The sequence below is a fragment of the Rhipicephalus sanguineus genome, chromosome 7 (genome assembly GCF_013339695.2).
Source record: "Rhipicephalus sanguineus isolate Rsan-2018 chromosome 7, BIME_Rsan_1.4, whole genome shotgun sequence".
NCBI classification, from domain to species: domain Eukaryota; kingdom Metazoa; phylum Arthropoda; class Arachnida; order Ixodida; family Ixodidae; genus Rhipicephalus; species Rhipicephalus sanguineus.
The window spans coordinates 126,959,300-126,977,563 of NC_051182.1; the positions used below are offsets into that span (position 1 = coordinate 126,959,300).

General features: G+C 47.8%; 1 protein-coding gene across 1 annotated transcript; it reads right to left on the reverse strand.

Moving 5' to 3' along the window:
• Positions 1-997: 997 nt before the first annotated feature.
• On the reverse strand, positions 998-17,068 carry LOC119398992 (fatty acid synthase; the record flags this gene model as incomplete). The annotated part of the gene is given in 9 exon segments (XM_049417493.1): positions 998-1,002; positions 1,761-1,976; positions 2,104-2,258; positions 3,416-4,634; positions 6,524-6,697; positions 10,215-10,469; positions 12,347-12,563; positions 14,051-14,308; positions 16,865-17,068. Coding segments are annotated over 9 exon segments (2,703 nt in total), but the record flags the coding sequence as incomplete, so codon positions are not given.
• Between the last annotated feature and the right edge of the window lie 1,196 nt (positions 17,069-18,264).

Consider the following 18,264-nt stretch of genomic DNA (forward strand, 5'->3'; position numbering starts at 1 on the left):
TTAATTTCAAGATTTGACGCACAGAAGCGACACAGTGAAAGACGGCATTGTGCAAGTTTAAGGATCACACAAATGAATTTTCCGTTCACTCGCAACGAGTGGCGGTTCGAGCCAACCGGGAAGGGAACCCACCACGTCGTGATTGTTTGGACAATGCCATATTCCTGAGCCAAAGCTCGGGGCTGTGGTGTAATCACAGAACGTCATGTAAAGGTTAAAACACTTTTATAAAGGGCTTGCATGGTGTCGGATAAGCTAGTCGAGGCATTCGATATGACTGTTGTTCTATAATCAGCAAGGCTATAGGCTTGCTGATCATTTTTAGTAAGATTGTAACGCACAAAGAGCTCATAGAAAAAATTATAAGCAGAGCAAGGCTAACCTACAAAGGACCTCACCGACGGAGTTCATGCCCACAGAAGATATTCGACTGGTGTTGTGCATCGTGAGGATATGTAAAGATGCGGGATTGTGAACCGTCTCCCTACTCTTGATGGAACTTGTGCACAGCTGCACCTGCGCACATTTACTGAAAGCGGCCCTTCAGTATAGTTTACGCGCTTGGTGACAATGCAGCGACTTACCATGCTAGTGCCAGTAGTTGGCCGTAGTAATCAAACTGGAAAATTATGCTTTGCGGGCGTCCACCGCTTCGGCCTTAAGGTGAACCCAGGTTGGAAAATAAAGCCACACGTCACTCTCTCAGGAGCGGTTAAATAACTAGTTGAGGAGGTTGAGACATCTTTTAGGGCAAGTTTAACTGCCCTTGCCAACAGACAGTGTCTTCTACTCTCCTTGTGCCATTCCATGACATTAAAATCAGTTAAATCACTTAACGGTGGCACCAGAGTGGGCTTCTAGGTCGCCCCTTTCATTCAGAAGCCTGCAAATTCATTTTGTATACACGTTTTTTTATTGTACAGAGAGAGAGAGAGAGAGAGAGAATTTATTGAAATGAAGAAAGGGCACCCTGAGCTAGTGCGCTCTAGCCTGCTACTTACTCTGCGCAGGGGAAAAGGGGAAAAGAAGAAAAAGGAGTGATGAGGGGAGATGGTAGGGAGAGGAAAGAGTTATGCGTGTGTATAATAACCGTGTAGCATATGGGTTTCGCTAGAGCCTGGTGTCCAGTCCTTTGCTAGTCAGAAAAGCTATAACAGCCTTGACAGCAGCTGTTGACTTTGTCAGATCGTACATTGATTACAAAGTACCAGTCTCGCTTAACGTTGCCGCACGAATTCCTGCCAACGTTGAAGCGAGCGTATTTCGTTGCGACACGTAAAGTGGGCAATCACAAAATAGATGTGTTGTTGTTTCATTCACTTGACAGCGTTTGCAGTTCGGGATCTCCGCACGGCGGATGAGGTGTGCATAGCGGCGAGTGAATGCAACTAACAGACGAATTCGGTGCAGCAAACTGGCGTTGCCTCGGATCATTCTACCAGGGAGGCGAACAGTCATTTCCGGATCTCTTTCCCGCAGACGCCTGTATCGGTGGCCTGGCTGAGACCAATAAGTCGTTGTCCACTCTCTCATGAGCGATCTCAATAAAGAGTTCACGTCACTTCGCGTGTACGGTACTTTCACGTCATTTGGTAGTATTAACCTTATTGTACTACAAGCTTCTCTGGCACCCTCTGTGAATGCTTCTCGAGGGGGGTTGAATACGCTTGCTGAAGAAGTGCGAGGGAGGCGTGACAAGCAGGCGAGCTAGGCTGCTCCCCGTGGAAGAAACATGCGAAGTTTTTCGAAAAAGTACTCACCTACGAGTGCCTCTGGAGGCAGTTGTCCTGTGGCAAACACTACGTCTCTACTGTTCACCGCAGCATAGTGCACATCGCACGTGATCGTGCCGGTGGCCTCCTTGGTAGTGGGCATCGTACCGTAGGGCAACGGGGACTCGCACCAATCTAGGCTGGACAGGTCACCGCGTTTCAGCAAGTTGAGGACAGCAAACCGCGTGTTTTTCCTGGCGGTAGCTACAGTTGTCGTTCATGAAAAAAAAGGGGAGAAAGAGCGCGACACTCCAAGCTTAGTCAATGATGCGTAAAGGAAAAAAAAATACTGCAGAGGGGTCGTCTATAACAAGAGAGGCGTGCGACTCACAGTTCTTTGCGACCAGGTACCGGTAGGAACCCCACTGTCCACTGCGGTAAACGTTCATGAACATGTCCCTGTCCATTACGTCCTTGTATTCTGGATTTTTCGCGCTGAAGTCAGCCACCTTGTTCGTTCCGGAAGAACCAGCATCGAATACGCATCTGCGTATGAAGAATCGAAGCCACGCATAGAAGTTTTAGACTGTTCTTAAAATAAGTTTGCTTGTAGAAAAAGACGACAGCGAACGTAGGGGCATGTCTTTGCACACAAATGTTACGCACGTGCACAAAGGTCACGCAGATATCATACCAGTATTAGAATTATAGAATAAAAATATGGGGGGTAACCCTAATCTTTGACTTAGGTGCCTGGTAGCGTCAGTCGCACCTCGGCGTTCGTGCGCGCTGGTTTATTCCTCGGAATGTTTCGTCGCACTGCCGAAGCGGATCTCATACGCCACGTAGAAGCACGTGGTTGAGATCTGCTACGCCAGGCGCCGTAACGATCTCAGCTCCTCAAAAAAAAAGAAGAAAACAACGTCTGTTCGTCCACTGAACTCATTCAATTCTTTTTCAGTAGTTATCCTGGCAGTTAATTGGCCGTCATCTTAAGTTATCACATGTATCCAACATAACTCAGCGTCAATCAGAACCATCGACTTCGAAGCAATTTTAATGTTTAAAACCTATTTTCCGAATATCAGGAAAACCGTAAGTAAGTGTTCGACCGTAAGTGCTTGGAAGATAAAAATGTGACTCGTTGGTCGTGCCACAATTAATTATGGGCTTTTACGTGTCGATAAAATCCAGAGGCCTAGCATTTTGGGAGACGCCCGAATAACATTAGCCACGTGGTTGTTCTCTTGAGGTGCTCCTAAGCGTGAGTAGACGGCTGTTTCTGCATTTTGCCCTTCGGAATAGAGCGCAAATCCATTAATCATGCTGGATCACCGGATTAGGCGAACATTGCTTACACCAGAAATAAAAATGCGCAGTTGAACAACTTCCGAAATGACACTACCGTACTTATGACTTTGGCGCCATAGCGCACTTGTTACAATACACGAAATGGGTGCCAGCGATATCGCGAGGCCTATCCCGTTGGAGCGAGCTTTGAAGCTAGCGCCAGTGTTGAGATGGGGGAAACGCATGTCGGTAAAAATGCAATTCTGTTCTATCAGCTTTTAAACCAACTAGAGAGATCGAAATCGAAATGTGGGATTTGGGAAGTGAAATTCGCTCAGATCACTTCTTCAAACCCTCCGTCATTATTGCGCTGTCTACTTAAACTTAAGTGTTATGCCATCAGATCTACTCACCTGATATGGCTTCCACCGGATTCGTACCGGAGGCAGTTCGCCAAACCGACGACGCCACTCGTTCCAGCCTCCTCCGCGAGGAGCCACATGTTCTCGCCTTTCGGCTTCCAGTCGTAGTCGAGCGCCTTCTTCTTGACCGAATCGACTAAGTCGCCGCGTTTGCCGTAAACGGGCACTATCTCCTGCTTCGCTTCTTCGAGGGCCGCGGAACGCTTCCTGAAGAGATAGAGGGCAGACAGGTTATTGGACTTCAAAGCCACCAGCCGTAGCCCGTGTTTCAAAAACTGAGCTTCGACTTCATCGGCCGCGGTCGCTGCTGGACGGACGCCCCCGATTTTGCCGAGCATCGATTCGGCGGGCGTGAGCGCCGTACGCTGGGCGAGCAGAACGAAACCGTTTTCTATGCAAATGGCGGACACTTCTTCGGCGAGGCTGGTCGTTTCGTTCGAGACCCACGTGGCGCTCCGGGCCACGATCAAGTCCGCTTCGGGGAGCTTCTTCTTGGATGATGCCGAGCCCAGTGGCACCACCGTGGTACCCTGAGGTACCTTTCCCGACAGTCTCTCCGGCGACGCATGTGCCACCGTGTACTCGGTAGTGGGCAGCAGGTTGAACTCGGAAAGGTACTTCGCTAACCAGGCAACCAGCAGGGAGTCGCTCTCTTGAGCTGCCAGTTCGAGTACTCGGAACTTCTTCGGGCTGCTGTTTTCGACCGCGATGTCAAGGAGGAACCTTAGAGGGTCTTCCTCAAAAAGGGCGGTGTTAAGTATATCGGCTTCTAAGTCTTCCTTGTGTGCAGGCAGGGCCGACTGGACAAACGCCTCGAGAGAAGTGTCGGCGCGTTTGGCTTGCTTGTGGACGTCGTGAAGGAACCGCAAGAGGCCGTTGCTCTCGCTTGGTTCTTCGAGATGCCGTTTGACCACGTGCTCAGGGACGTCACGCAAGTCTTTCATAACATCGCGAATAAAAAACTTGCCGTCGCAGCAGTTTTCGAAGGCCCGCCCGGCAACGCTGCAACAGATTTCCACGTATTCACGGGTGAGGGACACTCTGTCATCTATGGTCTCTTTGTCGTCAATGTACGGGACGAAACGGCACTCTTCAACGAGCGGTTTCTGCTCCTCGACCTCGCAGTCGACGGTGTCTGCGTGTAGACCTCGAATAACGACGCCTCCAGCATGGCAAGTGTCTGTGATTTGGTTGTAGAGGACTGGCACACCTGCAACAAGGAGAACAAATATGGAGTGTAGCCGAAGAAAATGAGCTCGTAAAGTCTTCATGAAACCGTCGTTCATTGTGTGTGAAGTATTTCAATAGGTAGTTGATGGATGTAGTGTGGATGAGACGATGCGTTTGATTGATATTTTTTCAACGGTCTTCAAAACAAAAGCTTGCTGCCGCTAAAATGTGACACGCAGCTGTACGTACTAACATAAGCTCCGAGTGCGGTATCTTCTGCAGCGATGTATAAAGAAGTTTGTGCTGTTTGAGAGAGTATATAGCTACGGTATGTACGGCAGGCTTTTGTTGCATGTTTCTTAGATGTCGTAATTCCTTGAACGTTAAACAGCACGCCTTGAGATAGATAGATAGATAGATAGATAGATAGATAGATAGATAGATAGATAGATAGATAGATAGATAGATAGATAGATAGATAGATAGATAGATAGATAGATAGATAGATAGATAGATAGATAGATAGATAGATAGATAGATAGAAAAATGTCCGATCGCGTTTTCCTCGAACTCTTTTGTGTGAGGCACGTCACTATCAAGGAAGCATGTATGAATGTGCATAGCATATTGCCGACTTTAAAGCACCAAGCGCACAGTGTTACAGTGAGTGTTGGAAGAAATTATATTTATTCTTCAAGTACACAACCCTTGTTCTTGAAACGGCAGTTTCTAAAAAACCACACGGACAACAAATTAGTACTAAACGCTTGAACGCCTTCCTTGTACATACTTATTCTAGACATCACATGTTTTCGCCCTCTTCATCGGCTGTATGGTACTTAAGGTTCAGAACATGAGTCAACGGCACACCATCTCGGCCCCCGTCCTCAAGCCCACAACTGTCATCGCTAATTTGTGTGTGGCTACAGGGAAAATGACATAATAATATCTGGGGGTTTAACGTCCCAAAACCACGATATGATTATGAGGGACGCCGTAGTGGAGGGCTTCGTAAATTTCGACCACATGGGGTTCTTCAACGTGCATCTAAATCTAAGTCACGGGCCTCAAACATTTCCGCCTCCATCGAAAATGCAGCCGCCGCGGCCCGGATTCGATCCCGCGATCTTCAGATCAGCAGTCGAGCGCCCTAAGGGAAAATGACATAAAGAAGCACTATGAGCTTTCAGTTAATAAATAAAGTCTAGCCCGTTTCACGCCGTGAAAGCCTTTGGACAGCGACGCTGTTGCCCCTTTCATTCAGTCCTTTCAAATCTCTTGTTTTGTCCAGTTACTTCAAAGTGATTTTTTGTTGTTTCTTTATTTCAGCTAAGTCCCGTCCTCAGTTCCAGTCGACGGCTCTGGTCGGTGTGGGTTACCATAGACAAGGTCCGTAGCCGAGGGGGGTGGGTCTAAGCCCCCCCCCCCGAAATTTTGATGAAGTAGGTGTTTTTACCAAAAATAAATAATGAAAATAGGTGTTTTTCTCAAATAGTCAAGGTTACAGCAAGAGCCCCCCCCCACCCCTGAAAAATATTCCTGGATACGGACCTGCCCTAGACTCTTCTCTCTTTCTGCTAAGTCTTTCCTTGTCACCGCCAGCCGACCTTCTGCCACTTCAGGAGCGACGCTTCCTTCTCAATCGATTGTTTGAATCACCCGCCTTACGTAAGGTTCTTCACGTGAGCCCCCTCTTTCAGACCTCTGTTTGAATCACCCGCCTTACGTAAGCTTCACCTCGTGATCCCCTTTCCCTTCCTCCTGTCATGAGGCCTCCTCCTCTCTACCCCGGTTACGTGCCCTTCATTAGCATGAACAATACAACGATGACGCCGGCACAGGGTCCGCGTAGACAGCCTTGCTGTAAACACAGCGTTATGGTGGATCACACCTATGCCTAGGCATGCCACTCGGGACTGGGGAGCTCACCTGTGTCACCGGCCTTCTCGAGAACTTCGGCTTGAACGTAGGGATCGAAGCGACAAAACTCGATGCTCGTAGGCATTCTGAGCACACGAACGGGGCTCTTGAACATGACGAACTGGATCATGCTGTCGACGAAGGTCACCCAGTTATCCTTCCATTGAAGCTTTCCGCACGGCTCTGAGGAAAATGATAAGCGTATAAAGTTATGAAGTCAGCAATCGTTCACACATTGTGTGGGAAACTGACGATCTACTGCGCAATAGCATCACGCACAGCGAAGAAACACGAGACGGGCGCAGACTATCAACCGAAAATTTATTGTCAAATACACATATATAGTACAAACACACGTGGTTACGATTACAGACTGGCGGCCAAGTAATCAATTTCTACTTTATCAACATCACTGACGTACTTGCCACGCACATATCACTACACTTATAAAAGAAAGCTTGACCCATTTCTCGAGAGGTCTTATTTGTGAGCTCTGACAACACCTTAGTTCCATTTAGCAAACAGTGATACTTACATTCTTTAAAATGAACGCACGGATCACGCTATGGCTGCCATTTCAACGAGGCTCTGTGGTCCATACGTCGTAAACATTATAATACTAAAAAATTCGTAATTAATCACTCTTAAATTCGCAGTCTGGCCTGACGATTGCGCGCACACAAGAGGTAACTGCAGGACTACCAGATGTATATTCGATAATTTGCAACGCAATATAGTGGGACCCAAGAAGACACTTGCGTATGTAGCTATGTGTCTCTGTATTCCGTTCGCCTTCCGTGGAGAATAGTACTTCTGAAGCACGATATATTACTGATACATTTGAGCATAGATGTTTGTCTTATTTGCCTTAAGAGAAGCATCCCAAGCTATTCCGAAATTCTGAAGACGAGCAGTGGCACTGGCACATACAGGCTTGCGCGAGCCTTTACTGCGGCGCAGTCTGACAAAATTTAAGTGGCAGAACTTATGAAAAAAATCACAGCATATCCACGGAGTGAATGATGATGAGTGGGCAAAGCTGCGGAGGTTCATCGGTAAACCGTGAATCTTTCGTGAATTCTGCCCAGTACATCATCACCGACGTGAGATCGGGCGCGTTTATACTAAAGGTTCGATGAGAGTTATGACGACTTGCAGCTCACTTTAATTTTACATGTACGCTGTGAATTTTCATTGTTTAGAAAACCATTGCTTTAGAAAACATCTGGCGTCTTTCGTTAAGCAGCTGGCGTCTTTTCGTTTTGCTTTAGAAACATCTGGCGTCTTTTCGTTTTGCTTTTAAAAAACATCTGGCGTCTTTCGTTGGTTTATTTCATCAATCAACGGCGTTTTGAACAAAATTTTTATTGTTTAATCACGCACAGGAGAAATCTCACCAGGCACTACCTTGGAGGTAAACAATGGCTGCTAATGGGAATGAGAGACAGAAGAAGTCGGCTTTTAGCTAACACTTACACTTCTACTTCTACTAACGTTTCCTACTGGAACATGCCAATGGCTACTAATGGGAATGAGAGACAGAAGAATTCGGCTTTTAGTTAGCGCGCACGCTGCGAATTTTTTATTGTTCAACAACGCACAGGAGAAATCTCCCACCGGCACCACCTTGGAGGTCAAGATCTGGTACTAGCGTTACGACTGGTTACGCACTACGAGGGACGAACGGGTGCCGCTTTTAGGAGCTTCGCCCCTAAAAATCATAATCCAGCCAACTCGCGAGATTATGCCTTTCGAATAAGTTCTATTACTTACTACTTCTTCAGACTGACGTCGAGCCTTCGCATCGCACTTCATCCCCTCATAGCCATCCAAACTCTGTTTATCTCCCTGCAGCATGCACTACTGCTCACCTGAAATCCTTCATACAAACTGCGAAGGACAGCTGGAACCGTCTTCCTGCCAACACTGTGCACCATTCCCGCTATACATCATTCAAGGCATTGATAGAAACCATTTAACGACTAGATAAGCGCACCCGTCATGTAATGCCCCTTACGGAACATATGAGGCATGAAAAATGGATTTTGAAAATTGGCCGCGTATCTGCGTGCTTCGCTCCAAATGTCGTCGAAAGACGATAGTCTTCTGCCGGCCGTACTACATGAGTCCTGGTCTCTTCCGCGGCCGCCCGTGGTGCTGTTCCCAAGGCCACTGTCAGGTGGCATTACCATATCGTCGGCAGAGGGCTTTTTCGTGCATAGCGTCACATTTTCAGCGCAGCCTAAGAAACACTAGGTTCTTTAGAATTACGTATCTATGCATTTTCTAGTAAAGGAGCACGCCACCTAATACTTACGTATTGATGTTGCGCCTCAGATATGCGTAATATTTGCTTTTAGGGGCGAAGCTTCTTATAGCGGCACCCGTTCGTCCCTCGTAGCGTAGTATGTAACCAGTCTTACGCTTTGACCTGCAAGGTGGTGCCGGTGGGAGATTTTTCCTGTGCGTTGTTGAACAATAAAAAATTCGCAGCGTTAGCTAAAAGCCGACTTCTTCTGCCTCTCATTCCCATTAGCAGCCATTCTTTACCTCCAAGGTAGTGCCTGGTGAGATTTCTCCTGTGCGTGATTAAACAATAAAAATTTTGTTCAAAACGCCGTTGATTGATGAAATAAACCAACAAAAGACGCCAGATGTTTTGTAAAAGCAAAACGAAAGAACGCCAGATGTTTCTAAAGCAAAACGAAAAGACGCCAGCTGCTTAACGAAAGACGCCAGATGTTTTCTAAGCAATGGTTTTCTAAACAATGAAAATTCACAGCGTGCATGTAAAATTAAAGTGCGCTGCAAGTCGTCATAACTCATCGAACCTTTAGTATAAACGCGCCCGATCTCACGTCGGTGATGATGTACTGGGCAGAATTCACGGAAGATTCACGGTTTACCGATGAACCTCCGCAGCTTCGCCCACTCATCATCATTCACTCCGTGGATATGCTGTGATTTTTTGATCGACAATGTTCAAAAGTATGAACGCAGCTACCAGTTCAAGATGGCTGGGCGTTCAGCGAGTGCTTAAACTTTGGCCGGGTGGCTGAATCGTGTGACAGACAGACAGACAGACAGACAGACAGACAGACAGACAGACAGACAGACAGACAGACAGACAGACAGACAGACAGACAGACAGACAGACAGACAGACAGACAGACAGACAGACAGACCAAAATTTTTGCGTTCAAGTATCCCAACAAAGACTATCGTCTTTAATAAAGTATTTGTAGGCTTGAAGAATGAACACGTATCAAACACGTGCTTCGGGTGACAAATGATTTCTCCCAGGAAAACATCCACGCGGACGTGCTCGCAATGACGTCACTCTTTCACTTAGGTGGCACTGTACAGTGCAGTAGAAGCACTTCTTAGTTGTCAGTTAGGAATATGTACAGTCGGAGACGAAAATTTAGAGACCGCAATAGGTCTGAGAAAACATTCAAGTTCTGCACAATTTGTGACTGTATTTTGTCGAACTCTTAACGCGTCTTAATATAGGCTGCAAATTTAGATTCAAGGCTGCGGTCCCGAAACAGCGGGGCTATTAACCTTTTTCTTCCGTCCCACGGTCTCTAAACTTTTGAGGATGACTGTACAGCAATACGTAAGTTCATATTCGGTCTGTAAAGGGCTGATAGCAATCAGCATTACGTCCAACTTACTTAAGCCCGGAGAACGGTCTCACCTCGCAAGTCAGCCTTCAGAATGCCCCGGAAGTCTCCCTGGTAGTCGTAACCACGCACAGCCAGGTCCCTGTACACGTCCTCGGCGTCCAGTTCGTAGGTAGTGTTCTCGGAGGAAGCAGCCGGCAACTCCATGTCGGCCGCCGAGGCTCCGGCATTGGCGACGCGAATGGAACCACTCACTACCACCGTGCCTTCCTCACACACTTCGAACTCGCCGGAAGAGTACATGATGGTCACCGCAATGCGGAAGGTGCCTGGTTGCATGCACGGTAAATTTGATTTAATGCATTAAACATTGTACGTTGTGTATTTCGCAGACGGCTGTACTAAAACGCATATGCTATACTAAACACCTATACTATGTTATACTATACTAGACATCTGTACTAATAATATGACGCTCTTTCCTGTCCTCTCGTCTCCTTCGCCTTGCGTTGCGTCATTACCTTTTGCACAGTATGAACCAACTAGCCCAACAACATGGTTTATTAAACTAAAACGCCCGTTCCCAAAAACGCATAGGGCGGGCTTTAGAAATAGAAAAAAAAAATACATAGTCACTGCTCAAAGGAGTACCAAAATCAGATCTCCGATTTCCATGCAAACACGACCGAATGCGAGTGATAAAATCCTGTTACATATTCTTCTCGTATACGCAAGAAAGTTTTGTTACCACAGAAGTTACAGTTACCTTTACAAGTCCAGAGCCTTTCCACTACTGTGAAGTTGGAAGCCAGCGGCTGCACCTGCATGTACTGCGGCGGCGGCTTCGCTTCGTTTTCGCGCCCATTCGCGCTTCTGCGTACGTTGGCGCTCCTTCAATTCCCTCCGAGCGAACGACACGCGTCCGTCACATAGCGAGTCCAAAGGCGCAACTGCTGACTACAGCGCTAGCGCGATCTCTACATCACGAGACAAAGAGGCGCATCCCACCATCACGAGATTCTTTCGCATTCCACCATGGATGCCCGTAGAGGGAGATGATGTGTAATTTTTTCCCCTTATTCCTTCATGACGGCCGTGGAACCTCCACTCACGTGCTTAGCAGCTCAACACTTTTGTTGCTACAGGCAACAACTAATGTGATGAGTGAAACAATGTAAGGCAACAATGAAATACGGCAACGTGAAATCATAAGTCACTTCGATAAAAGATCAGATTGCCGTATCAAAAACGGCTGATCACCGACCGGCCAACGATCGAAAGAGCAACAAGTATAGGAAAACGGCGCATGCGCGCACTTTTGAGGGCCTCATTTCTGTACACAAGGCGACGCCGGGTCTTACAGTGAACCGGAAATGGTTTCGTCTCCGTGGACTGAAAACGAAACGCCAGGCCCCTAACCACGAACAGACGCTCGCGCTCGCGTGCTCCTCTTCTAGCAGATGCGCGCATCCCTTGCCTTTTCACCTCGGACGCTGAGGAAGGGCATTCGGAGAGGTGGACAGACGAGCCGACGAACGCGTTCGCTGTAGACTCGTGCACAACTGCAACGCCACAACTAAATTTCGATCTCTGGGTGGTTTAGGGACCCTTTAACACTTTCAGGCAAACGGCGTATATTTCTTTGCAATCGGGCATACAGTATAGAGATCAGTATTCGCTTCAATAAAGAAAACCACAACACAAGGATCAAATGCGCATGCTGGATGATAAGGCGCCCGTGAACAACGGGAACACCCTCCCACGCGTTCCCGGTAAAGATTAGGTTGCAGCTGCTTTCCACTTCACGCGAGGGTTGCGAATGACGTCAAACATCCCTTCCCTCTCCCTGCGTGTTTCCCGCTTTCATATATAAAAATCAGACCCGTCTAGCGACTCACTCAATTCATTCTAAGACTGCCATGGGTAGACCAAGGAAATTAAGGACACCAGAAGAACAGCGTGAATACAATGCTTGACGAAATGGTTCAATTCGTCCTGCTGAAAATGGTCGCGGAACCAATCACGGTCTACCACAGCGACCACAAAGCGATTATCACTACCATTACTCTAAAGTAATAATAAAACCAATTTAGTAGCGCACGTTCAGGAGTTAGTTGGTGCATTCTATCAGAATGGGCTGGTGGGCTCACGATATCTGAAAAAAGTATTCCTTTCGCGCTGCAACATTCTCTCGATCCATACATACCCGTCTCGGGCACGAGGACGGTCCTGTGCACCTTGACGTTCTCAAAAACGACGGACACTTCATCGACGCGCTTTCCGCGACGTCTGCTGAGAGACTTCCAGGTGAGCAGAAGGTGAAAAGCCACTGGTAACGTCACCTGGCCGGCGAGTCGATGTTCAGCCAGGTAGACGGTGTCCTCGTTTCCGTGAACGTCAATGTTGAATGTGTCGTCCTTTCCCTGTGCACCATAGTGATTATTGTTAGCATATGAAGATAATATTAGTGGCAATAGCGCGTTTCAGTTCGAACAGGGCATTGTTACAATTGTATAACGCAGCCATAGGAAGCCAACTTGACGGGTTGCGGTATGCAGGGCGTTCCAAGAAATGTGTCCGAAGGTCCTCAAAAGTCAAAACTAAGCAAAGAGGAATGTTTTATCGCCGCCTTCAAAATTAGTGTTTCTGAGCGGCAGACACCTCAAGATGGCTAGAGATGTCAATTACAAGAGTAATTAAATAAACGATGTTAATGATTGTTTTAATTAGTAGGGACAGGTGGTCGGGTCAAATGGGAGAATTGAAGTCCTGCCTGCGGACAGCTCATTGCCGCTTGGAGATTTCGAAAAAGCCAACTCTGGTAATACCCTCGCGGTTCGTTTCAGACGTCCACTGGCATGTTCGTTCAATTTTATCTGATGCCTGTGTTCAGACGTCACGAAATGTCACATATCGCGGTTGCGTACTTAAACTGAACAATCCTACGTTTTGGGTGATTTATACCTACTTCTCGCATCGAAATTAAGTAGGACAGCTTCCGATTTACCTCTATAATAATGATAATAATAATCGCAATATTTTCTGGGGTTTTTTCGTTCCACAACCACGATATGGTTGTGGGACACGCCGTAGCGAGGGGCTCCGGATACTTTCGAACGCCTGGGGTTCCTTAGCGTGCACTGACGTCGCACAATACACGGGCTTAATTTTATCACTTCATTATCATCAACAACATTAGCAGCAGCAGATAGGTTCGCTGGAAGGCAAGGGCCTCTCCCATGCTCAGCCAATAAACGCGGTTCTGTGCTTGCTTCAGCTGTGTTATCCCCGCAAACTTCTTAATCTCATCTGCCCCCCACCCTCTCTTTCGTCCGCTTGCCTTCTCTTGGAATCCAGTCTGTTACTCTTAATGACCATCGGTTATCTTGCCTACGTGCTACATGCCTTGCCCATGCCGATTTCGTCTTGATTTCGACTAAGGTGACCATAACTTCCGTTTGTTCCCTGACCCACACTTCTTTATTCTTGTCCCCTAAGTTTACACCTATCATTTCTCTCTCCGTGGCTCTCAGCGACATCCTCAATTTAAGTTGAACCCACGTCGTAAGACTCCAGGTTTCTACCCAATAGGTAAGTACCGGTAAGATGCAGCTGTTATGCACCTTTCTCTTGAGGGATAGCGCATCGCCTGCATTGAATGCGACCGCCGCGGCAGGTAGGGGCGAAGGCAGACATTTCTTTCGAGGGGGAGGGGGGGGGAGCACCTCCGTGATCAGAAGTGGGCGCAGGGCAGGCAGATGTACCATTTTGTGCTGTGTATGACACAGCAAAAAAATTTCGGGGGGGGGGGAGGGGGCACGGGCCTGGTGTGCCCCCCTCCATCCCCCTGGCTACGCCACTGGCGGCACCAAACACCGGAACCTGAAGTACGCCATCGTGGCGGACTCACCTGTACAAGTGTAGCCACATCTCTCCATGACGCGACGGCCCACTGCTGCGTGTGGTCCCAACTGACCAGGTGCCCGATATTAGGCGTGCCTCGTGGCAGTGGCCACGGAACGGGCGGGTACAGAGCGGACGGATCCAGCTGCACTCCCAGAGTGTGAAGCTTGCCCAGCGAGCCCAGGAAGAACGAGTGGTTGTCCGTGTCCCTCTTCATGAGGCCCACACAGGAGGCGCCAGAGCCCAGTGCACGGCGTAGAATAGACTGCGTACGGTGGTGTGCTTTAGTGACACACGTCTTCGAAATCGCTGACATTATCAAAGCCTTACATGCCTCATCAAACGCGAAGATTGACCGTCGGCGTTGGCTTCGGAATCGGCGGCGCTAACACGAGTGATGCAAAAAATCATCACGCGATGGCGTCACCACATGACGTCATCATGACGTCCGCGACAATAAAATTTTTGACGTTCCTGTAACGCCACATAACGCGACATTTTATGATGACGTCATCACATGACATCATTGCTTGGTCAAGGTGGGCCGATCACGGGGGCAGTGCAAAACTGGGTCAAGTTGCAGAGAGCTTGCAATGCCTCCGATCCCAGAAGCAGCGAAAAAGCAAGTTAGGTGCGGAAACCTTTCGGAAGGGGGCGAGGGATGATCAATATATCAGCTGAGAAGAAAAAGATAGCTTTCGCCTTCGAGTCGTCTTAGGTGAATGTATAAGGGGCCCTGTGAGTCCTGCGATATCAATTATATGTACAATCCCGGCTGATTTTGTTAGAGGGGTACTAACACGAAAATTTTCCATTGCCGGTTTTTTGCGTGAAATGGAAGACCAAACCCTCATGAGCCGAGAACGTGTGCTGGTAAGCTTGAGTGTGCCCTGAAAAATTACACGTTTTTAAACGCCATAGTTTCGGTTCCTACTGTTCTCTGACGTCATGACACGGTATGAGCTCCTCGTCGCGGGCTCGCTGAAGATATCGTGACGTTTACACGGCCGCTCTGCTCCGTGGCTGCGTTGGTGACGGACAAGTGGCCATACGGTATTTCTTAACGCGATACCGTCATAGAGTTCGTTTCGCAGAAATTCCGCGGTGTCGGTGTTGGTGGGGTCGGCCGTGGCGTCTTTCGTTGTGAGCGAAAAATCAGCGTGGTCCGTCGGCAAAAATTCGAGGTAGACGCAAATAAAGAGTCTTCGGTACCAGTGGGAGCCGGGATTCGAGCCTGCGACCCCTTACTCCATGGCGCGACGCGTTAGCCGCCCGGCCACTAGGTATACATCCGCTAGTCTACTAAAGGCGAGCTATTTACATACACCATTTAGAGTTCGTGGTACGCACATCTCAGAGATCCTTCAGCGGCTTGACACAACACCCGCGAGATTGAGCAAAGGGCCCACGGCCGCGCTTTTAAAAGGCATTGCCCCGCCATGTGGCTGTGTTTCGTCGCGCCGCATGCATGGATATTGTAGCCGGAGGACGTCCGCACTTTGGCTTTCCTTGCGGCACTGTTTAGGTCTCCACCGAGAACAAAAGTTAGGCTAGCGATTGGGAAGGCCATACGAACATGGTCCGATTAGCTATCGCGTTCTACTCTTGCAGGCGAAGCTCAAGCTTCCTCCACAATTGTTTAACATGAAAGTATTTTATGCCGGAGACCACCAAGACTTCACTGACTTCATTTCCGTCCCGAAGGTGACGTCGGTAAAATTTACACGAACAGATGACAAAGAAATAGAAACAGACGAAAAATTTAGTTGATTTGGATGACTTGGGAGTCGAACCCACCACCTCTTCGTCCGCGATGATAGGGGCCGAGAACTTACTTTACCCACTACGCTACCGACGCTCATGGATGAGCCTCTATAAACGCGCCTTCCATCTTTCACGCCGTCTATCTTTCACAGTGACCTTCGCTGGCGTGGGGCGGTGACGTCGTCTTCGAGAGGTGAAGTGAAGTACTGAATCGTGACACTAACGAGCGCCGACAGGGCGCGCTTCGGTAGTTTCAGCGCAGCAGAGGCTGCCTCCCTGATTTCCACTGCATTTCGTTTCAATACAGTTTTCATGAGTGCTTTGCTGCAGGGAGAGACGCCAGCGGGATGCCTTCGCGCGTTCACGGTACGAGCTCGGCCTCTCGCGTTCCTGAAGCGATGTGTAGTAATGTATGCATGAGCAGAAGTGTAGCTGGAGAGCGCACAGCTTGCCGTTTCTCTCTCCAAATGAAGACGCTTTCAATGAGCGGATATCGAGTACTTTTGATTATGTGCTTGTTAATGCAATCTTTGCGCGGGATTCATTGTCCAGGCTTATGCTAACTACTTCATCTACCACAAAGGTTTAATCATGATCATTGACGTTAGTGGACGGGATGGAGATGCGCCCCTAGGATCAACGTAGTTTAACATTTGCTTGGAGCCGTCCCTGTATAATACAGGAGATTTGTATGGCGAAGTAAAGTCAACTTCGAAAATTGGTGTCACTACGCCTTTAAAGCGAAAGCCTTAGATACCTCATCAAACGAGAAAACTGACCGTCGGCGTCAACACTAGGGATTAAAAATGTCACGTGTTCACAGAGGACTTCACGAGGACGTCACAGACACACCCAGAATTTGTGACGTCATCGTGACGTCACTAGAGGTCACATAATATGAAGTAACATGATGACGCCATCACATCACATCGTCGCTTGGCCAAAGGTGGCCCGATCCCGGCGGCAGCACAACACCATGTGTGAACTCTTCATAACTCTCTGCAACGTTAACCACATGCTCGGATAGCGAAAAAAATGAGGTGATGCCCGTACTTACCAGCAGAAGGCAGTGGGGCGCGAACTCGACAACTATTGCGTCCCTGGGCACGTGTCGCAGCGCCTCGCAGAAGAGCACGGGCGAAACGAGGTTGTTGACGAAGTACTCGGCTGAGCAGTGCTGAGCGATCGGCTCCTCCCAGCGGCTCTCCGGAACGGAGGAACTGACCCAGTGCTTTCCGCGGGCCTTTGGCTCAGGAATAACCTGTTCGACGACAGCACGAAATGAAAGGCTCGCTGAAGAAGAATTGATAGCTGGGCTAGTTGGTAATAGTTCTTCAACGTCGTCAACGTCTCAGCACAGCGCAAAAACGACATGGACAAACGAAGATAGGAGGACACGCCACAGAGTTGAACACGCAACTAAATTTCATCCGAAAATACAAATTCACAATGGTCCCTTCTGACGTCATGTGTGAAGTGGTCACATGGATGACAGGTTGTCACTGTCTAAGTGTGCTCGTATTTTTTAAATAATATTTAGCGCTGTGGTGTGTCCTTTTATCTTTTATCTTTTATCTTTTATCTTAGGGTTGTACCTATACACAAAAAAGGTGACCGGTTACTGGTTTCGAACTACAGGCCAGTTTCTATTACCTGTTCCTGCTGTAAACTGCTTGAACATGTAGTAGCTAAATATATAAACAATTTTTTAGCAAACAAAAAATCCTCACATGCCATCAACATGGTTTCCGTAAAGGATTATCCACGATTACACAGCTTATCACAACCGTTCATGATTTTTCATGCGTTTTGGATCTTGCAGGACAAGTCGATGTACTGTTCTTAGATTTCAGCAAGGCATTTGATAAAGTGCCTCATGGGAAGTTGTTGTACAAACTGCAGCAAATAGGGCTACCAAGGTTCATTATCCAGTGGATAGCTGCTTACCTTTCTAATCGTGTGCAGTTTGTTGCAATAAAAAACTCTGAGTCAGCGGTGCTCCATGTCAGTTCTGGTGTTCCCCAAGGAAGTGTCCTGGGTCCACTATTATTTCTAATCTATGTGAATGACTTGGTCGATGTTGTACCCCAGGATGTAGGCATTAGATTATTTGCAGACGACTGTATTTTGTTCAAAAATATATCCTCTACGGCTGATCAAAACATTTTACAGACAGCGCTAATGGCAATAGATGATTGGTGTAGTAGGTGGGATATGGTGCTGAATTCCGAGAAAACTGTTCTGCTACGCATTACGAGGAAGAAACAGCCCGTCATCTTCCCTATATTCTTCATGACTGTCCAGTGTTACAAGGTGGATAATATAAATATTTAGGCATTACTCTCAGCTGCAACCTTACTTGGACACCACACATAACAACATTTGCACAAAAGCGATCCGTAAATTATGGTTTTTAAAAAGAAAATTAAACATTGCTCCCTCAAGCGTAAAAGCTTT